The sequence below is a fragment of the Suricata suricatta genome, chromosome 10 (assembly GCF_006229205.1).
Source record: "Suricata suricatta isolate VVHF042 chromosome 10, meerkat_22Aug2017_6uvM2_HiC, whole genome shotgun sequence".
Taxonomy (NCBI): Eukaryota; Metazoa; Chordata; class Mammalia; order Carnivora; family Herpestidae; genus Suricata; species Suricata suricatta.
Genome location: NC_043709.1, coordinates 23,646,698 through 23,670,218, shown reverse-complemented (window position 1 = coordinate 23,670,218; position 23,521 = coordinate 23,646,698). Strand labels below are relative to the sequence as shown.

At 34.2% G+C, this 23,521-nt stretch overlaps 1 protein-coding gene across 3 annotated transcripts in view; it reads right to left on the bottom strand.

Annotated features, from left to right (window-relative positions):
* Positions 1–2,061: 2,061 nt before the first annotated feature.
* Positions 2,062–23,521, bottom strand: part of CDK17 (cyclin dependent kinase 17) — a 107,135-nt gene continuing 85,675 nt past the window's right edge. For 2 of the 3 annotated variants that reach the window (XM_029953537.1, XM_029953535.1), the window contains exons 6-17: positions 20,262–20,318; positions 19,136–19,250; positions 18,082–18,176; positions 17,778–17,840; positions 16,656–16,779; positions 13,015–13,135; positions 10,175–10,272; positions 9,443–9,548; positions 6,826–6,868; positions 5,753–5,843; positions 4,325–4,402; positions 2,062–3,798 (exon numbers count right to left, since the gene is read on the bottom strand). In XM_029953537.1, the coding sequence (XP_029809397.1) occupies positions 3,761–3,798; positions 4,325–4,402; positions 5,753–5,843; positions 6,826–6,868; positions 9,443–9,548; positions 10,175–10,272; positions 13,015–13,135; positions 16,656–16,779; positions 17,778–17,840; positions 18,082–18,176; positions 19,136–19,250; positions 20,262–20,318 (1,029 nt within the window). In that variant the 3' untranslated portion in view covers positions 2,062–3,760. Of the gene's footprint in view, positions 4,154–4,324; positions 4,403–5,752; positions 5,844–6,825; positions 6,869–9,442; positions 9,549–10,174; positions 10,273–13,014; positions 13,136–16,655; positions 16,780–17,777; positions 17,841–18,081; positions 18,177–19,135; positions 19,251–20,261; positions 20,319–23,521 lie in introns of all 3 variants that reach the window. The other variant, XM_029953536.1, reaches the window with a different exon arrangement.

Here is a 23,521-nt window from a genome sequence, read left to right as displayed (position 1 = left end):
CTTAGTCATTAGCTGCACTAGTCTCTAATGAGTCAATCTATCTTTTGAAGCTTTGAAGCCAGGCATGAAATTCCCTTTTTAGCCAGGAGGGTCCTAGATGGCATCTTCTTCCAAGAGAAGGCTGTTGTGCTACACTCAAAATCTGTTTAGTGTATCCTCTTTCATTAATTATCTTGGCTAGATCTTCCGGATAACTTGCTGCCGCTTCTACATCAGCACCTGCTGCTTCATCTTGCACTTTTATGTTATAGCGACAGCTTCTTTACACCAACCCCATGAACCAACATCTTTTAGTTTCAAATTGTTCTTCTGCAGCTTCTTCACCTTTCTCAGCCTTCACAGAATTGAAGAGAGTTAGGGCTTTGCTCTGGATTAGGCTTTGGTTTAAGGGAATGCTGTGGCTGATCTGATCTTCTACCCAGACCAATAAAATTTTCTCCATATCAGCCGTAAGACTGTTTCACATTGTTATCACTTATGTGTTCACTGGAGTAGTTCTATTAATGTCCTTCAAGAGCTGTTCCTTTGCATTTACAAGTTGGCTAACTAGACCAAGAGGCCTAGTTTTCAGCCTAGGCTGGCTTTTGACATGCCTTCCTGATTAAGCTTAAATCATTTCAAAGCTTTTGATTTAAACTAAGAAATATGTGATTCTTCTTTCATTTGAACACTCAGAGGCCACTGTAGGGTAATTAATTGTCCCAGTTTCTGTATTGTTGTGTCTCAGAGAATAGGGAAGACTGAGGAGAGGGAGAGAGATGGGGGGATAGCCTGTTGGTGGAGCAGTCAGAACACACATTTATCAGTTAAGTTCACTGTCTTACATGGGTGTGAATTGTGACACCCCAAGAGAATTACAATGGTAATATCAAGGATCACTAGTCACAAATCACTGTAACAAATATAATAATAAAACTTGAAATACTATGAGAATTACCAAAATGTGGCACAGAGACACGAAGTGAGCAAATGCAGTTGGAAAAATGGTGCCAACAGACTTGGTCAATGCAGGGTTACGACAAACCTTCAACTTATTAAAAAACACAGTATCTGCAAAGCACAATAAAGTGAGTGCAGTGCAGTAAAATGAGTTATGCCTATCATTAAAGGTTACCATGGGCTGTGGAAAGGGGGAAATAGGGTAGTTGTTCTTAATGGGTATAGGATTTCTGTTACCATGGGCTGTGGAAAGGGGGAAATAGGGTAGTTGTTCTTAATGGGTATAGGATTTCTGTTTGGAGAGATGAAAAATTTTGGAGGAAGAGAGTATAAATGCTGTATAATACTCTAATCAATGCCACTAAATTGTATACTTACAATGGGTAAAAAATGTCAAATAAAATAGTAAAAACAGAAACATACAAAAAACAACCTCAACCTCATGAACTGTCCTGGGCTCAAGTGACAGGTTATTAGAACATGTTAACAAGCAGTCTTTCAGATACAATAAAGCACCAGATAGAATGGAGCCACTTCTATACACCTAGAGTGACACATTCAACACGTGTTAACAGCATCACTTAGAAGGAAAACAAAAACGCATCCTCTCTTACCTTTAAAACCATGTCAATTTAAGATGAATCATAAGTGTTCAAGGTTCAAATCTCTATGTTTCAATTCTCTTCATTGCAAAGTTTTCAGGATCTGAATGGTGGTGCTCAAGTATCAAAAAAAAAAAAAACCAAATTCTTTAATAAATGTAAGAAACATCCCTAGGACTTCCCTCGAGGAAGAATTTTATATAGCTACTGGATATATTTCTTCACATTTTATCTGGAAGAATATCAAACTTATGGATAACTACATAAATTCTGCAAAAGATTTTTATAACCTATAAAATGAAAAATCTGACAACTCTATAACTGTCTGACAACTCTATAACTGAAGAGTGCTATCCCATAGAATTACAGTAGAGATTACTAAATGAATGGCCACCATAAATATAAAATAACATCAATGCCACAGTGAGACTTCATTCTTTTAAAAATGAAACCCATCAAAGAAAATGATCCCATCCTGCACAGCCCTCTTCCCCTAGAAAGAACTGTGACTCAACAAAACCACATTTTAACAACATGAAGATCTTATTATAAATTTCAAAACAAAATGGAGGAATTTCCACATAATATTTATAACCTTCAAAGTACAATATTAATACATGTCTGTCAGTTAGAAATAACAGCAGTTTGTTAGGCTACAGGGTTTAACATAAAACCAATTTACAAATGTGAAAAGCAGTAGTGGTCAAATATTCACCATTACACATGAATCTGTTTCTTCCAGAAAATTTTTTTAAAAATTAAAATTTCTGTATCATGAAATATTAAAATAACACCCAAACATGCCACAATCACTATTCACAAATAAAGTTAAAATGAAATATACAAAAATTCACTTAATACTGTTAAATAACAATAAACTACAAGATTTCCTGAACAGAAATGGTAGGACCCCTGAATGTTTTACAGTGAATATCAGGAAAAAATTAAGTTATGATTATTTTCATGATATATAAGCCAAAAATTTACATGACCATTTCAAAATATACCAATTAAAATGTGTAGTTCGTAAGATGCACTAAACAAATAGTCCTTAAAAGTTAACACAAATGCTTAAAACACTTACCAACACCAAGGCGTGTTTATGATGTTCAAAGAGATGCATAATTGAAACTGTAATATTTACTATCTCTGATAAACACATTAATACCTACAATGCTTTAAAACAATCCCTTCAGTTCTCATTTCTGCCCTTTGTATTTACCACGGCTCATTTCAAAGACACATTACAGCTTTTAGCTGATTCCAAGTGAATGTTATTAAAACATATGCATACACAGCCCCCAAATGAAACAAATGGCTCCCCAAAAAAGTATCATCCTTTCTAATAAAAGAATTGTATTTAAAATGAAAACAAGACCTCACATATTTCACTGGACTTGTATGGCTTAGTTTTAACTAAATTAAAGCACAATGTAAAATAGGTAAGTGTATTAGTATACACATATCCAATAATATGCAGTAAATATTTCTAAAACGAGGCAAGGTAAAAATAAATAATTTTGGTGCTTTAAATTATTGGTATCTAATGTGAGATTCCCATAATGTCAGGTATTCACTTGCTTGAATCAACCTCTGCATCACATGCTTTCCTAAACATGATGTACTCATCAATTTCTTAGCTACTCTATTTGCTGATGTTCAATAAAAAATTATACAGCATGAACTTAGGAGTGTTCAAGATGGCTCACTTATTTTACTGTTAAGCAAAGCTAAACTTACATTCCAGGAAACACTGCAGTTTAATTTTAAAAACAAACAAGAAATGCAGCAGTAAAACAATTCGTGAGGAGAAACAGATGCATTCACATCTAATAAAGCCACTGCAACTTCTTCAGGCATTTAACTGTTGTGTTAAATAAACAGACAGTAGTTATTTAGCAGCAATGATTCCGCAATAAATAATGCACTGTGTTTCTCAGTCCTGCACAAAAATTGCAGCTACAGTTACATCAATAGCTGTAACCTACTGGCTCTAACGGCAGAGAAGACCTTAAAACCCACTGTACAAAAAAATTGTCACACTGTGACAACAAATATAAAAACAATCTGTAGGTCTGAAATAAAAAGACTCCACTGTGAAGAGGACAGTGTAGACAAACGGAGATTCCAAGTCCACCAAAAGAAATAATTGCCTTCAGATCTGAGTCCTTGATTGGTAAGAAAGGCTGGGGGCTGGGCTTGAAACCATGTTATCAGACTTAAAAGAGCATGCTCTGTCTTCTGTTCTTCCCATGTCCTAAAATATAAAGTCATTTTATGAGGCAGTTCAAGGTTCAGATTTATCCCACATACAGCATTTGGTGACTCTAGGAAGCTAATGTTCCCACCAGCAAAAACTAATCATCCACGATAAGAGTGATCAGCACTGTCTGAAATGACCCTTTTGTTGATGGGGTCAGTCTACAGCTTCTATGCTTCGAAGTGATGAACCTGATGACTAGGGAAGCATAAGATGTGTCTTCTGCCTCAGGTACCAGGAATGGCGTGTGCAGTGATCAAGCCAGGCCACTTGTAAAAGGTCTCTGTGCCATCTGCAGCTTTCAGGATCTCTGACTTGACTGAGTCAGATTTCTCTCTGAAGAATTACTGAGCTGCCCACATCATACAGAAAAGTGAGTATGTGCAATGCTAAACATCAGTTGTGGAATGCACTGTACATTAGTTTTTACATCAATAATTTTACTGATCAATTTATAAACCAAAAACTTAGTTCCACGCAAAATTTCATGATCGACATGTGAAATGGTTTATGACAAACACACCTGTCTCTGGATAAGAAGAATTTCGAAAACCCGGGTCCTTTTGCAACTGAATCTCTTTCAAACTGAATATTGATACACCTAAAATGCATAGACAAAAACTATCAGGTAAAGGTCTGACATTAAAACAAATATAACACAACTATCTACAGAATGTTTAAAAATGTATACTGACTCAACATGAAAGATTTATGCTACATTTACAAGGTCACAGCCTTGCTGAACTGTTTTTCCCCTTTGTCCCAATGTTTCGAGATGAAAACCAAACAAAATAATCTCCCCTGAGAACTTTTCCCCTGCAACTGTGCTTTGAGTCATGTTTCTGATATATGTTTCTCTTCGAATATGTACATAGAGAGAATAAACACTGTCTATTTCTAGGATTATTGGGGTTGGGAGACCTAATCAAAGGTATTACTTGGTTTTTATTCTCTCTGTCCTTTATCTGTCTTCTTATGATGGCATGAAGGTATCAGGGCCTTAGACTATCTTCAGATTTTCAGAGAAAAATAAGAAATAGGTTTGTACAACCATAATTGCCTACCTCAAACTATGAAATTTGATATTAATAATGAAATGTAAACATCATCTTACAAAAACATTTGTAATTCTCTTTTCATTTCCAAGCTTTCTTTTTCTAATCTTTCTCATGTCCAATCTCTGCCAGAGAGATAGTCTTTCATTAAAAAATATCCAGTACACTCTAAGTTAAAAGCCTTAAGGATTCTTGATTCCAAAGAGCAAACCTCAGTGAATCAGTGGTAGATGAGAATGGGAAATTCATGAAAGCTTGTGGAATCTCAGTTCCTAAATATTCTAATTCCCCATTCACCTTACTCAGTTTTAAAGTAAAATGTTGGGGTAATTTTTAAAAAGTATCTTGTAAGTAAAATGAAGCAGTTACCTCAGGCATGAGAAATCGGCTCTTTTAGTGACTAACAATGTGCTCACCACTGTCATGAGGATAGTAAAGTCAGAGTGACCACAACAAAGGAAAGTCATCTTTATATCTTGAAAAGGAAATCTACTTTCACAAGGAAACAATCTTATGTTTTGGTTGTGCTTCATTACCCTTTGCCTAAAATCCATTTTCAGAAACTCTGAATCAAAGTAATCCAGATTGGGCCTAATGACAATGTTTATCATCAGATGGCATTTTCCAACTTAAGTCCAGTAAGATTAATAATCCATGCCTAAGTACTATTGATTTCTTACAGGGCAGTGGCAATGTGTTCAGTGTTAAAAGAAATAAATTAAAACACAGGTAAGGAAGACATATACTTCCTCTCAAGGAAATCTGATGGACTTACAAAAATAGTAAAATTTTGGGCTTAAAAACCAGCAATCTCTTCCTAAACCCCTAATTTACCACCTAGTCTTCCACCATGGACAAATGGAAATGGGGGGAAGGGGCTTTAGAATTTCTCTTACTTTCAGGTAAAGTATGTATTCTTGGTCCCAGACTTCGAAAGTACACATGCTTCATGGCCTCTTCTGCTGAAACCCTTTTCTTAGATTCGTACTGTGAAAAAGCAAAGAACTGCATCATTAACTTTTTCTCTAAACATTACGAGGGGAGGTAGATTAGCGTTTAGAGCTAACAGATAATATAATAACTTTTTTAAGAACCAACTTGGGAGTACACCAGATATACTCTAATGTGCGTTGTTATGGAGATAATATATATTAATGACTTAGTATCTAAGTTCCAAATTTCCAAGCTGAAGTTGGATCTTCCCTAAAAACTTAAGACTTCCTGTATTTTCTGAAGAGATGAAAAATTAAAATACCTGACCTTTGGTGTTACTTTTCCTCATGAATACCAAAGGATCATTGGAAATATACCCAATACTTCTATGACAGATATTACATTACCTACTGCATACCCATTTCCCTTTCTTCCTTGATGAGATAAGCTAGACTTGTAGAAGGTGTCCACGCTTCCAAGCCCAACAGATTACTATAAACCATGACTATTCTAAGTTTAGGCTAATTATGAGAATCTTGCTCCCCAATACCCAACCTCTCTTACAATTAATGTTCTGGCCAACGAGACTTAGGAGGAAGCCTTGCAGGGGTTTCTGGAAAAGCCTTTGCTTTCCAGATACAAGAGGATTATTATGGCTGACACCCTTATCCTCTCTCTTCTTCCTGCTTTGAATAGAATGGTATTTGTAGGTGCAGCAGCCTGTAAGGCAGTAAGTATAAGGAAAAGAAAGAGAACATAAGAGAACATAAATTGCAGAGAACATGCCCTTGACATAGTTGATCAATGCCAGAAGGTGACAACCTCAGATTGTTCTAGGGCACAAGAGACCCAGACACATTAAGAGAAACCATTATTTATTATGATTATTTTATCTAAGCAGATGATTTAAGCATGCCAAGTACTACCGTAAGTAATCTTATTTAAGGCTCATTGACAAATATTTCAGGGAGGCATTCCTGATCCCATTCTACAGATGCAGAATCTGAGGCTTAACAATTACAAAGATATAACTTACCTGAAGAAATTTTGTTATCAACTCGATTCCTTCAGAGTCTAACCTAAAATAATGAAAAGTGGCAATTTATTCTTTTATCTTAGCTGATAGTAACTTTTCAAATAAAACTTTTCCAAGTGTTTTAATCTGCTAACTTTAAGTGCTCTAAAATAACTACTCTTTTTGCTTTCAAAAGACGCAAAAGTTTTACACTTAAAAGATTTACCTTGCCACTGATTAAGAAGAAAATATAAAAAAAACTAGGCTTTGATTCAAATTTTCAATAATGAAGAACAAATCAGATTACTAAAATAAAGATTTTTTAAAAAATTACCATTCTGTTTCAAAGTAATCTCTATTATCAGAAAAGTTTAAGTAAAGTGTATCATTTTCATAGTGTTCCACTAAAGGCAAGATACAAAAGCATCATTTTATTATATAGGTGAAAAGAGACAAGTGACCCCAAAATGTGTCACTGTGAATAAAACATGTCATATCTGTCACTGATATATGTCATTAAATATATTTTTACAGAACAGTCTACTGAGAACTAAGTACTGGAAGCTACGAAGTTCAATTTATTTTTTGAGAGAGAGAGTGAGAAAACACCCGTGAGTTGGGGAGGGGCAGAGAATCCCAAGCAGGCACCACTGTCAGCATAGAACCCAATGTGGGACTCAAACTCAAAAACTGAGATCATGACCTGAGCTGAAATCCAGAGTTGGGACACTTAGCCAACTGAGCCACCCAGGCAACCCTATTAAGTTCAACAGCCTCAATAAAATCATAAAACTTAATTAAAAATTAAGGTGAACATAGGGGAAGGGAAAGAAAAGTAAGGGAGGCAAAGCATAAGAGACTCTTACCTACAGAGAACAAACTGAGGGTTGCTGGCAGGGAGGTAGTTGGGGAATGGACTAAATAGGTGATGGGCATTAAGTAGGACACTTACTGTGATGAGCACTGGGTGTTGTACGTACATGATGAATCACTAAATTCTACGCTTGAAACCATTATTTCCCTATATGTTCACTAGAATTTAAGTAAAAAACCAACAAATGAAAAATTTAAAAAACTAGAGCTACAAAACCAATGAAGCAGTCAATAAAGACAGATAATTATAGTGATGATATTCATATAATAAGCAGTAGAGGGATTGGGGACTATCTTAATGGGATAATCTCTTGATCAGAAATCACAGGTTCTACTTTGCACTGCCTTTCACTGGCAATATAAATATTTTCCCTACGTGCTCTTAATAGGTTCTGTGGGTGCTATGGCCTAGACGTTCTCCAGACTCTTCTAATCCTTTGCAGTCTGCCATTCTGACAGATATCCAGGGCTCCTCAGGCACAGACACACTAGGGGTTGAGGTCATGAAGAACTTGCTTTAAAGAAGAGCTTGAATTTTCTGCACTGGACATTATAATAGCAAGCAACATATAAATGACAAAAATAGGATTTATGCTACTTAGAAGGAAGAGACACACACCAAAAGCCCTGCACATATTATTCTTCCTAAGAAAGTCTACTTAGAATGTTATTAGTTGCTATAGTAACAATAAGAACATTAATTCACATAAATACTTTAAAAATATTTTTGGCATCAGATTTGTTTTTTCTACTCACTCTACATGAGAACAAATGGAATTAGAGCAACTGTGTTATACTGTGAGCAATGAGAATGGCTTTGATTAAAACAGACATTGACCTTATTTGGTATCTGGGTATACTCCATTTTTAAGGAAAGATGAAAAAACATAGTCAAAGGGGTTATTCTCTGTTACAGACTGAAAATGCAGTAATTCCATAAGTAAAAATTTCTGACTGACATTTTAATGGGGGTTTTAAATGGATTTGGGGATAGATCTGAGAAGAAACTCTAATGAAATGGTCAAGATTTAGGATATGAGGGGTCAGAAAGAATTTACATTCCTCAAATACAAATTATGTCATTAACATTGGCTAAATACTGACGGGTCATCTTGTGTCAGAGTCAAGATTTCACTTATAACACTTTATTAGGTTTTTGTAAGTAAATACAGAATAATCCCATAGGAAGCAAAACAGAAATTTCACCATGGTCTTCATGGTATTAAAAAAAGACATTAACCAATGTCTTCTTCCTGAGAAAGGAAATAACCTAAATAAACTCTGGATTTCTAAGACAATTGTTTTATATTCATTTTATTTATATCAATTCTGTGATTTACATATCTTGATTTCTGAATTATAAAGTCAATCTGACATAAGGGAGGAAGAAATCTGATTAAACTAGATTCTAAAATATTTAAGAACTATATGCATTGTATATTTTCCCCCCTAAATCCTTACTGTTGCTAATGCTTCAAGAGAATAGAAAGAGTCATGTGGGTTTTCCCCCTTTAACTTAAAGAAAAAGAAGGTTGCCTGAGTGGCTCCGTTGGTTAAATGTCTGACTTCAGCTCAGGTCATGATCTCACTGCTCCTGAATTCAAGCCCAGTGCTGGGCTCTGTGCTGACAGCTCAGAACTTGGAGCCTGCTTCAGATTCTGTGTCTCCCTCTCTCTCTGCCCCTCCCCTCCACATGCTCGGTCTCTCTCTCTCAAAAATAAATTAACATTAAAAGAAAAAAAAAAAAAAAGAAAAAGGAAAATACCTGGGCGCATGGTTAATGAGAGGCTGTGGTTTGTATTTTGGAAAGTTGTAGTTCTTGAACTCATCATTTGAAGAAACACCTGGCCAAGTTTCCTGAGATGGTGTTCCTGAAATTAAAAAAAAGTTGTATTTATAAATATATAAAAATGTATATATACACAAATATACATAAATAAGGACAACTAAAAAAGTGTCTTAAAGAACAATTTACATTTAGTAGGTGATTTGACTATTTAAACTGAAAGCAAAATGATAGAAATAGCAAACATATGGACTTTTTTTGGACTATGCAATGAGGCCATATATATGATGCTGCCCAACTGACATCTAACCTGCAAATATTTCCAAATAATATGCTAATGGTCAATTTTCAATATTTCTCCTCTGTTCTTCCATAAAAGTTTTATTGCAAAGATCAAACTCAGTAAATGAAGTTACCTAGAAGGCTCTATCTTTATAATTATGCTAATTATAATTCTTTTTTATTTTTAATCAGTCATGTTTTTTTCAGCTTTTAAGTACTCTCTACACTCAATGTGGGGCTTGAACTCATAACCTGGATACCAAGAGTCACACACCCCACACTGACTGAGATAGCCAGGTGCCCCAACTAATTATAATTCTTATAACAACTACTTATGTTAGTTAGTCTCAGTACCAAATTTTAAAATACATAGTCTTATCTAGCTAGCCAATTGCAGGTAACAAATTACTGGGAAAAGATTTCTGTTACCTAGCAGTCGGAAAATTAAGTGCAGTTCATCTTCCACAGTTGATCCTGGAAATAGAGGTCTTCCAGAAGCCATTTCAAAGAAAATGCAACCAACACCCCTTTAAAACATATCATAAAAAAATGATAAGCAATCTATTTACATATTAAGAAGCACAATTATCTTTTCCTTAAGACTGCCTTTCTGGAGAATTTTGCATTAGCCTGATGGAAAACTTCCTGCACAGATTTTTTCAGCTCCAACTAAACTAATTTGTTAATATTTATCCTATTTGTCTCAACTTCCATAATGCAATATCCATTGCTCCATCACCCTTAAAATGTCCAGCTCTCCTCTGCACGACCCTTGGAGAATACTACTAACAATAGCTGATGGTAATTTAATGCTTATTATGTCTTAGGTAGTAGATAGAGATAGGGTGAAACAAATGATCAGAGATGGTGTTTTTGTTGTTGTTGATTTTTATCTGACAGAAAGAGAGAGAGAGAATGAATGAATGAATATGCAAGTGGGGAAGAGGCGCAGAGAAGGAAGAAAGACTCCGAAGCAGGATCCATGCTCAGTGAGGAGTCTGACACAGGACTAGATCCCACGACCTGGGATCATGACCTGAGCCCAAATCAAGCGTTGGACGCTCAATTGACTGAGCCACCTAATCCAAGATGTTTTTATGCAGGAAGCAGAGATAGAACATGTAGGTGCAAGGTAGTGAGTGTGTGTGTTTGTATGTGTGTGTGAGAAGTAAAAAGAACAGATGGAGATTCAGTAAATGAATACTATCTTCTAAAATCTGTGTCAATATACTTAAGACACAGTTCCTTCCATTAAAGGACTCACAATCTAGTCACTGCATGTAAAATTTAATTTTACATATTAAAATATTATACAAAAAGTTACAATGATGGAGTTACTATGGAAAACAGTATAGTAGTTCCTCAAAATAATTTAAAATAGAATTACCATATGATTCCGCATTTCCACTCCTAAGCAAATCCCCAAAAGAATGGAAAGCACAGTCTCAAAGACATATTTGCCATACCCACAGCAAGACTACTCACAATAGCCAAAATGCAGAAACAGCCCAATGTCCCTGACAAATGGATAAACAAAATGTAGCATGCACATACAATGATTATTCAGTCTTAAAAATGAAAGATTCTGACACATAAAAAAATCAAGTTTTTCTACAACATGGATGACACTTGAAGACATTTATGCTATGTGCAATAAGCCAGTCACAAAAGGACAAATACTGTGATTATACTCATATGAATTGCTTAGACATGTCAATTTTACAGGGACAGAAAGTAGAATGTTGGTTGCCAGGAGCTGGAAGGAGAAGGAAATGGACAGTTGTCTAATGGGTATGGAAGCTAAGTTTTGCAAGATGAAAAACATTTTGCAGTGGTGAAGGTTGCACAGCAACGTAAATGTACTTAATGCCAAAGAACCACACATTTAAAATTGGTTAAAACTGTAAATTTTACATTATGCATATTTTACCACAATTTAAAAAACAAATTTAAAAAATATTATACAAAATGATGTAGAACTATTCAACTCCTGTATATGACTTATCATTACATTATATAGTCAATAAATGCTACCACATTTCAGAGGAAGGAACTCTCACTGGACACTAGGTTGTATTCAAGAAAGATTTATGGGGGCGTGTGGGTGGCTCAGTCGGTTAAGCATCTAACTTTGACTCAGGTCATGACCTCATGGTCCACGGGTTCGAGCCCTGCGTCAGGCTCTGTGCTGACAGCTCAGAGACTGGAGCCTGCTTCAGATTCTGTGTCTCCCTCTCGCTCTCTGCCCCTGCCCTGCTCACATTCTGTCTCTCAAAATAAACCAAAAACATAAAAAAAATTAAAAGAAAGAAAAGATTTATGAAAAGCTGTGTTCTGAAGGTTCCTAGGCACAGAGAATCGGAGAAATCATTCCAGACAGGTGGACTGGTTGGAACACAAGAGCAAAGTTAGGAAAGCCCAGGTTATTTCTGAGATATAGTGAGTAGTCCATTTGGCTAAAAGGGAACATTTATATAGAGGAACGGTCTGAGGTAAGTAGGAAAAGATGGTGTTGAGACATTTTATGAAGATCATGAAGTATCAGACAAGAATTGTACCTTACTCTCTCTATAGGTAATGAAAGCGGAAGTAGCAAAGGTATTTGAGTAAAGGAACATCATGATCAAAGTGGGATAGGAGGAAGATGGCTACAATATTTTATTACTTTTAGATCAACTTAAGGCCAAGTGGATTTTGATGACTATTAAATGATGATATGGATAATTCTGTTTTAAACTGCTATGTACTAAACATTCTTCTAAGTGCTTTATATGTATTAGCTCATTGGTCTTAACATTATCCACAGAATAGCCTTTTAAAGTAGTTATTGTTACTATTCCCATTTCATCTGAGGCCAATAATTTGAAAAAGGTTAGTATATAATTTTAAGGGGTAGAAGTAGTATTTAAACCTAGATCTTACTCATATGTCAGAACCCTTTTATTTATTTATTTGTTTTGAGAGTGTAAGTGGGGAGGGGCTGAGACAGAGGGAGAAGAGAATCCCAAGCAGGCTGTATGATGACAGTGTAGAGCCCAATGCTTGGTTTGATTACAAACCATGAGATCATGACCTGAGCTGAAATCAAGAGTCAGATGCTTAACCTACTGAGCCACCCAGGTGCCCTCATGTGTCAGAACTCTTATTGCTTATATTGTGGCTCTTTAAAATAATATCCTCTTAAAAGTCAGATATCTGCCAGTATGCCTTAGGCTAACGGCTATATTCTTTCAAAGTTATAAATGGCAATAACATGTGCATATATTTACCACATATCAATCTGTGTTGAGTACTCCGAGGAACCAAGAAGCACATCAGGTGGCCGGTACCACAGTGTGACGACTTCATTTGAGTAGGTCTTTGTGGGAACTGACTTGGCTCTGGCTAGCCCTTCATAAGGAAAAGAAAACAATTAAGAAATGTCTATCACAGATTCTTCAGTCCATATCCTCACCATGACTCCAGTAACAAGCATGTCCAAGATAGCTGCTACTCTAGTTTCTTCAAGTTTAACAAAATCAGTTTTATGAATTTTTCTTGAGTGCAAATGGCCTTGGGTCAGCAAATCCTTAGGTAGTTAAGTAATAATTCCACAGCCAGAGCCTATGCTTACTTTTATGCATGCTAATGCATCTGATACAATGCCTGGACTAATCTAAGCTTAAGATACTTTACTTATATGATTCATGATGTCAAAATTATTTCCAAAATTAAATGGAAATTAATGTAAAACAGGTCAATGACAATCTCTTCCAAACCAAATTAACTGTGATTTGGTATAATTATACAAGTCGTTTTCTATTACTAATGAAATGTTTGTCTGTATTAGTACTTCCTAGATCTGAATTCATCCATCACAGGAAAAAGGATAGAATTTTCACAGAGATCACAAACAATTTAACAAAACAATACTCGGGGCACCTGGGTGGCTCAATTGGTTAAAGCATCTATCTGACTTTGGCTCAGGTCCCAATCTCGCTGTTCCTGAGTTGGAGTTCAAGCCCCGAGTTGGGCTCTGCTGACAGCTCAGAGCCTGGAGCTTGTTTCAGATTGTGTATCTCCCTTTCTCTCTCTGCTCCTCCCCACTCATGTTCACTCTCTCTCTTTCCTTCTCAAAAATAATAAACATTAAAAAAAATTTTTTTAAACAAAAAACAAAAACAAAACAATACTCAAAGTTATATGACCCTCCCTTACCTGTGGCCCTTAGGTATATTTACTACTCAAACAATAAAAAAAAGTAACTAAAAGCAGAGACAAAATGGATTGTATTAACTCATGGAATAATCAGAATTTCTTGTTGGTTGTGAAAAGATAAAATTTGATTGGTCTGCTTTGTAAGAAGCAAAATTTAAAGCACTCTCCCAACAAACTAAATTTTAGATGGCCCTTGCCTTTTTTTTTTTTTTTTTTTTTGCTTTTGTAATAGCCAAGAAGAGTTTCTCTATCACTGCTGTTCATTTTGGAATTAAGGAACAAGGAAAGAGCAGTAAATGCACTTTGGCCAAAAAAAAGACAGAATGAAAGACAGAGAAAATAATTATAAGGAAAGCAACAACAAAACTGTGCCCGAGACTATATAATCTATGTGTGCATATGCAAATAACTTGTAATTTCTTGTTTAAACACATGTGACCTACCCATTTCCTTTTTAAAGGAAGAAAAAATAAATACCAACCTACATTCAAACAAACAGTAAAGTGTTAAATGACTAAAAGCATAGGAATTTCCTGAACTCACCACTTAGTGAATTTTTAATCTGTTGTTAACAAAGCAAAACATGAAAGACTTAAAATTGTCAAGTTTAATGCAATATTCCAAATGTAAAACTACTATAATCACTTATGAAAAATGATAAATGCTATTTGTGAAAACTGCACTGGCTTTTTATTACTTAAAACAATTTTTTAAAAATGTTTGTTTATTTTTGAGAGAGAGAGAGACAGAACACAAACATGGGATGGGCAGAGAGAGAGGGAGACACAGAATCTGAAGCAGGCTCCAGGCTCTGAGCTGTCAGCACAGAGCCCCACATGGGGCTCACACTCACTAACTGTGAGATCATGGCCTGACCAAAGTCAGATGCCTAAACTAATTGAGCCACCCTGGTGAACCTGTACTGGCTTTTTTAAAACCTAGTTCTATTAGAGTACTGAAACTCTTGAAATGTGGAATATTAAAAAATAATAAAAAAATAAAGCTACTATACAAAATTTCCTTAATATAACAAAGTTTACTTCCTAGAAGCAAAAAGAATATGTAATTTCATTAAAACTGAATTAGCTAAATAGAGAGAGATAAACAGCTATTATTTAAGCATTTTTTAGTTAATAAGCATATAAATAAATAAATACAAAGTCATGGTGACAGGCATATTAAAGAACCCCCTTCCAGTAGTGCCATTTAGACTCTTTAGTCTTAGGACTCCTTTTATTATAACTTAAAATTATTGAAAACCCAAAGAGCTTTTATTTATATAGATTATATTTATTGATATTTGCCATTTTAGAAAACCTGAGAAAAAGTAGAAACTCACTTAAAAACACCATTCATTATATATTAACATGAATTTTTATGAAAAATATTTTTTCTTCAGGAAAATAAAAATTAGTACAAATGGCCTTGTTTTATGTTTTTGTAGTCTATTTTAAAAGACTCTTAGATCCTCACATCTGCTTTTACATTCAATCTGTTGTGATATGTTGCTCTGTTTGAGTATATGAAGAGAATCAGATCTCATTCAGAAATAAAGTTGGAAAGAGGAAGAACATTTAAAAAGTATTTCTGTGCATATTCTTTGATACTGAATCAGATTTAGTTTCTTAAAGATTAGATGGTAACTGAAATTATATGAGTAAACTTCTCATACTCTGGTTACATTAAAATTTATTGGTCTGTCTTCCACTTTCAGTGGATCTTTTACCCAGGCATGATTCTATAATATCATGTAAATACTAGTCATCTGGAATATATTGATTCCCTAAGTTTTACAGATATTCCAAATGTTTACATATTTCTTTTAGCACACCAAAAAACCCCTCATATCTGTTAATATCACCACTGATTTCATCAGCAGTAAAGTCTTTAAGTATCAGGAAAATATCAAGCTCAATGTGGCAGGTCCAAATTTCCAAAATCTAATTTTTGCTTGAAAACCCAAACCTTCCTATTGGCAAGAAATATGTTCAGTTGTTTTCTTTGAAAGGATAGGCTCACTTCATTTCCAAGAAAACGTCTGCCAAATATACCTAAGTCTGAGCACCCATACTTTGTCAGACATTTTTCTCAAGTAAAAATGATGTTCCTTGAAAAAAAGGGTTAGTTCAGTTTGTACTCAAATAGTCACACAACCACTATTCCTTGAAATATAGTATTTCCATGTGTGTTTTATGTATACTTCTCATTTCATCACATAAAATCTACAAAGACATGTAAAGTTGGAGGTTTAATAAAATTAGTAAATTTTGCTGCTTCATGAAATACCTTTTTATATGGAACTGACACTTTTTTCTTACAAATGTATACTGGTAAAGAACACAATGACTAGTAAGTACAATTAGGTGCCCCTGCCTTGGTTTATACTAAGGCATTAGTAGCTCTACTCCTTATTGCTTTTGGATTATCACTGCAAATACTGACGCCGTGGAAAAGACAAGGAAATATATAGTTTTGATGACAGATACCTTTAGAGACGCCCTAGAAGGGTCTCAGGATGGGTCCACACCTGACAACCAAAGCCTTTTAGCATTTGTGAACATAACTCACCTACTTACGTTTCGTCAAATAGTTTATTCCATGGGGTACAGAGAAAATTTCCAAACTCACATAAAAGCAATCACACAATGTCAACAGCTATTCTTATAAACTTAACCACCTGGAACTATTTATAAATATCTCATACATTCCATACCAAAATCTGCTAGCTTTAATTCTCCTTTTTCATTAATGAGTAGGTTCTGTGGTTTCAAGTCTCGGTGCAATACCTTTCTTCTGTGGCAATATGCCAAACCACGCAGAATTTGGTACAAAAACAACTACAGAAACAAATAAACAGAAATAAGTCTTACAAATAGTAAGATATACTTTGGTAAGCATGCTATGGTAAACAAAAAACAGGCCTATAATAGTCAAAGAAAAAAACACATCCTTAAGTACAAAGTCTTTCCTTATATAGTTTTCTGAATTTTATAATTTATTATTCTATTTGAAGCATCTATTTTCCAGTCTGACAATTTCTATTAAAATAAATAGTAAAAATAAAGTGAAGATTTGTCCCCATAGTAATAGAAATTTGTCCCCATATTTGTTATAGAAAATGATTTAAAAAAAATATATATATATATAATATATCCTTATAAGCTTACGGGCCTACTAAGGCTTACAGTTTGATTATAATATTCTGGCAAAAAAAACTAACCAACCTCTACCCCACCCGCCAAAAATACCTGATTTGGGACAGTGTCTTTAAAATAAAGGAATGGAATTGGCGGTTTTATAAAAATTCTGAGGTGTCAAAGAGGATGGTGCTGCATAGCCCTGGCAAATTACATGCTGTAAAAATAACCTAAACCAGCTTCTATCACCCACCCTCTGGGTGCTTTACTTTCTGCACCTCCTACTCAGCCTTCAAAATCTGCTATGATTCAGAAAAGGAAATTAGCACAGTAGGGCTCTGAATGACTCTCTGAAAAAAGCAATTCCTAGATTTTGGTGGAAAAAGGGTCTTTTTAGAAGGTCTTTTGATTCCATGGAGTTGACAAAAAGGAGCCTCAAGTATAGAGGATCTAAGAATATACCCTTGGTTTACTTGCAGGTGGAAAACAGTATTAGAATATTAAGAATAAGTCAATGCAGGAGGGGAACAACAAGCCTAAAGAAATTCTAGAAATTCTAAAGCAGCAGTCTTCACACACTACATATGTATGTTTTGAAAACCCTAAAATTACAATTTCTATATATTCCTGTTACTTTCTATGTTTGGAAAATATAAGGGTTATTTAAACAAAACTTAAAATGACACACTAAAACATACCTTCACATTGTGCATACTCATGATGTTTCCACAGTCATCCATATACTGTTTTAGATCTTTGTCCTGAAAAAATACAGTACTTTACCATGTGACACATACTTCCCAGAAGGCATGAATGATTTACTTAATAGTAATTAATTTTTAACAGTGTTTTTTTTTTTTGAGAAAAGATATTGAATGTACAACACATAATTTAATTAAATACTGATAACTAAGCAATAATGCCCTGGAGCTGTTAAAAACCTCAATTTCCTATGTTTTGTTATAGTAAAAGGAAATACTGAATTTCTGTTAAATTTCTTACCAGATATTCAAATACCAGAGTCAAAGATTTATCTGTGTGGACAATGTCATGTAAAGTTACTATGTTTGCATGTTTTAGATCCTTTAATAGTGAAACTGCAAAACAGAAAAAAAAGTCAATTATTCAGTATGCGGTAGCCAGACTATAAAATCCTGAAGTATAACACATGAATTAAGATTCTCTTAAGTGTAAAACAATAATTCACTAAGATGACCTATAGTACAAATTTTAATAGAATTCAGTTTTTTCTTTTCTTTGATGATTCTGAGTGTGATATTTTTAATACTTAAAATGGTCCCCCATGTTACAATAATATTCTCCATAACATCTGTTTTTTCTCAAATACAAACTTACTGAGACTTCTAAGACTTAGATAGTTGAAGGTACCAATTATTTCCTAATTGCTAATCATTAGTTTCCTCAAGCCATTTTCTGGATATACAGAATTTTTAAACTTTTTTTTCTTTTAATGTTTATTTCTTGAGAGAGAGCGAGCGAGAGAGCGAGAATGCCCATGCACACGAGCAGGAGAGGGGCAGAGAGAGGGAAAGAGAATCCCAAGCAGGCTCTGTGCTGTCAGTGCAGAGCATAATGCAGGGCTCGACCTCACGAACCATGAGATCATTACCTGAGCTGAAACCAAGAGTTGGAAGCTTAACCAACGCATGCAGGCACCCCTGGATAATTAACCTTTTTTTAAAAAAAATGATATCATACTATTTACATTCAGTATATACTAATTTATAGTTGTTTTTTCCCATAGATAATATATAACATTTCTCAATGTCAAATATTTACCTATGACAATAATTTTTAATGACTTCATAGTTCTTCACTATAAACTATACAATAATATAATTATGTTAAATAATTTGCCTTTATTAAATACCAGCTTTTTTAAGGTCTAAATACATCTCCTAGTCATCTACTATTTCTATTTCTGAGCTCTTTTTACTTATAAAAAATAAACTCTTAGTATGCAACTTTGGTCTTAAACCTACATAAATGCTATATAAACTCCCTTATACATCTGTTCATAAACATCAAATTTTACCTTCTCTTATAGCTGTGCACGGTGCACCTTCTTCATGTTCCAACCGGATCTCTTTTAATGCCACCAAATTCTCTGTCAATTTACTTCTTCCTTTATATACTGTTGCATATGTACCCTATAAAATATATTTTGGAAAGATACATCAAAATATCATAAGAGTCTATAGAATCTATACAATAAAGAGCCCTAACTAAATTTCTAATTTGTAAGTGTATGTTAAAGTTTATTTTGCAAGGAAAATTCTACAATGATTAGTATTGGTTTTTTCACAGCTAAGAGGACTTTCACTATGATATGCAGAGCCTCCATATTCTTATAGCCCTATGGAGTCCCTCAAAATATGAAAACATAGGGAGAATATTTAATTTACTTTTTGTACTTTGTATAAATTAACAACTGGATCTGCAGCTTCAGAATCCAAGGCACTTTATGTGCAATAGTATATGGACTTGGAGGCAATTAACACATATTAACTGAAAACTGGAAATGTACTAACAGTGCTAAATTAGAAAAATTTTATCGGTTCTCAGACTAATCAGAATTTTTGTACATTCACTCTCCCTTAAAGAACAAATATATTTTACAGATTTCTTCTATCATAGCCCTCAAATTCTCTTAAGGCTTTCTGATTAGCTAATTCCATTATATCTGGCTTGCCCTTTCTCACTCTGGGAGGAAGACCACTTCAAAATTAGTCAATACTAGTACCAAGTTCAAGAAAACCAAAGTCTTATTAGCCAAAAAATTCCTTAACTTTCAATGACATGTCTTCATCTTTAGAGAGAATATTTTGATTTTTTGCAGGTTTGAATTTATGCAATTTCTCACATGACAGCACAGACAGCAGACTGCTAACAAATAGATGCCTATTTTGTTACCAAGAAAGCACAATATTTTATGCTGCAATAAAAGATTACTCATTTCTTCCCAAACTGATGGTATAATTTCAAGAATGGAGGGGTTTTATCCTTCTAAAATTCTGTTGCCTTTTCAGTACAACATATAATCTTTTAGACAACAGTGCTTAAAAATGTTTTTTTTTCCCTAGGTTGGTAAAAACTGTGGGCTAATTGTGGGGTTTAGATAATGAACATGTCTTGTATTTTTGAGATAAGTATTTACTTACCTCTCCAAGTTTTTCCAATTTGATATAGGTTTCCATTTTTCCAAACCCAATTTCTGACTGAAAGCAAACAATTATAAATTTAGTATTCTTAAAATTTCAATTCATTTCTTTCTCAGTATCTTTTTAAAGATATTATTTTTCTTTTTTTGAGAGAAAGAGAGAGACAGAGTGAGCAGGGGAGGGTCAGAGAGAGAGGGAGACACAGAGGGAGACACAGAATCAGAAGCAGGCTCCAGGTTCTAAGTTAGATGTTAGCACAGAGCCCGATGTGGGGCTTGAACCCATGAGCCATGAGACCGTGACCTGAGCCGAAGCCGGACGCTTAACCAATTGAGCCACCCAGGTGCCCCCCATTTTTCCAAACCCAATTTCTGACTGAAAGCAAACAATTATAAATTTAGGATTCTTAAAATTTCACTTCATTTCATCCTCAGTATCTTTTTTAAAATATTATTCTTTTCCTTTTAGAAGTACAATTTATTTTTATTTTTTAAGGTAAGCTCCACACCCAACATGGGGCTTGAACTCATGACCCCAAGATCAAGAGTCACATGCTCTACCACTATGCCAACCAGGCACCCTTCTTCCTCAATTTCTGAAACTTTCCTGCTCTAAAGAGTGTCTTAAAATAGAAAAATCTGATTATAATTAAATTGTTGAACATCTGTCAAGTTTTAAAATATACCTGATGTTGGAACATTCAAAGGTTCAAAAACATCAAAGTTCATAATTATTTTTAAATTTTTATTTTTTATTTTTAGAGTTTTTAAAAAGGTTTATTCATTTTTGAGAAAGAGAGAGACACAGCATGAGTGGGGTAGGGGCAGACAAAAAGACACAGAATCTGAAGCAGGCTCCAGGCTCTGAGCTGTCAGCACAGAGCCTGATGTGAGGCTCGAACTCACAAACTATGACATCATGACCTGAGTGTAAGTTGGACACTCAAAAGACTGAGCCACCTAGGTGTCCCCAAAGTTCACAATTAAAACTGCCAAACCATCTTTTTTATATAGATTGGTTAGCATTCTGCTATGAAAAAGTTTTGTTTTATTTTAAGACCCTGAGATTTTAAAATACCACAGACATTTTAAGATACTAAGATTTTTATAAAAGGAACTACATGATTTTTTTTAAACAAAATTGTAAAATAAGTAATTTTCTCACATTTTCATTCATCAGTCTTCAAGTTCCCTAGGAAGGCCTGCAAACAACAAATACTATTTGCTTCAGGTTTTCTAACCAAAATATAATGAAAAAGACAAACTGCAAGTCACACTCCATTATGGATCAGGAAACACCCAGAAGCAAGAAGTCTAAATCTGAGACTCTACACTCCCCCAAAAGTCTTTAAAAGTGAGTTCTTTTAAACCATTGCTTTTAAACCCTGAACTTGTTTGCCTCACTTCTGTATGGAGTCTTAATAAATGAGGTAGATGGAATACACCCAAATATGTAATGGAAACTTAATATTTAAAAGCAAAGCAAAACAAAACAAACCTAACACAAAAGACTTAAGAAAAGAGAAAAAATATACAGAGATGAAAACTCAGGGACTTACAGAAAGAAACAGAAAAAGTTAACAATAGAGAATAAGAATTTTCCTAAAATTGCTCTTATAGTCCTTTGAGTTAGTGAATAAGGTAATAATCTAAAGATTTGCTTCTCACCTAGAATGGTGCTAATGCCCTTAAATGAGTAGTCAGTGAAAGGAAATATTTTGTCCAATTCTGGAAGTTCAAAAATGCAATTTTTCCAGAGGTGTTAAGTAAAACAAAAATGATACTTGATGGTTTGACTTAACATCACTTACCATTTTTGAACAGTAGGAGTAACCTGCCCCAAGTTGAAAGGCCAAAAACAGCAGAAGTGCCTCAAATAGATTTTTATCTTTATAAAAAATTTTACTGTTTTTTAAAACAATAAACATTAACATTGTTTTTATCCTTTTGTTATGATTTACATAGTTAAAAAAGACTAGAAAAACTTTATCTCCAATAGTACTTCCTTCAATTTTGTTAAACTCATAAAAACTTAGGTCACAAGTGGTATTAATGGATGACTGCAAAACTTCTTTTTGCACTCTTTAAGAATTTTTATGTGGTATTTTCAAAAAATTTTATTTAAAAAATGAGATTCTAAAACCATCATACACCATCCATGCATGTATTGTCTTACATATGACTCAGAGATACTAAGTCCTTGCTTTCTATTATCAATAACTATACAGAATAAACCATGTAACTTCCCAAATACAAATTCCGTTTTTAGCTTTAATAGGGAAAATGTGGCAAATAAACCCACTATCTGGTACATGTGAGCTTGATCCTAAATAATCTTTTAGCGTATGTATGTTTTATTTATAGCTTATTTAGATTTGATCTTAACAACTTTGAAAAAATGCTAATTGCCAGGGTCACATAAACTATGGTTGAATGTATTTCCTTTCTTAGACCTATCTCTAGAATTCATTAAACTCACAAACATAGAACTACTGCACTTTTGCCAGGAATTTTAAGTCTTGTGTCATATCTTTAATGAAGGGGGAAAAACCATATTGATAATAAATGGAAAGCAGCATTAACAAAACAATGAATGTCCCTGAGAAAAATAAAAATACCATCTCTTATAATGAGAACCACAAAGAAAACTATGACTGCAAGCCAGAAACTGTTTCCTATCAGGAGGTGGGAAATATTTTTACTCATTCTTTTATATTAAAATACTAGCATTCTCTTAAAACATCAAATATACTAATGGTCCAGTGGCTATGACAAAAATGTTGACATTTGCTTTAAAAAGTACTTAAGGGACTACAAATTCAAGACTGTAAAAATAAAAATGTTCCAGATTACTATATCATATAAAGTATATAAGAAATAAACTAAGATGATCAAATATTAATATAGCAAAGTCATTTGTCAGAGAATCACATTCAGTGAGATCATTAACATTAGCTGAAAGTCTGCTTTTTTAAAAGGAGGTTAATTACTAGACTACAATTATGTTATGAAGTTGAATTTAAATTTGAATAATCAATCTGTAAGATAAAGAGCATTAATGAATTTCATCATGCAGGCTGGCAGAGAATTCAGACAAAAGGCACAGTTATACTAGTGAATTTTCTGCCGGAGTAAAAGTATTTTTATCTCACTTCCCAACCAAGGCTTTAATAATTACATCTAAATAGTACTTGTTGAATCTTTAAATGGAATTTTTAGAAAATCTTGCTTGCATTTTTATCTGCTGAACATGACAAGATT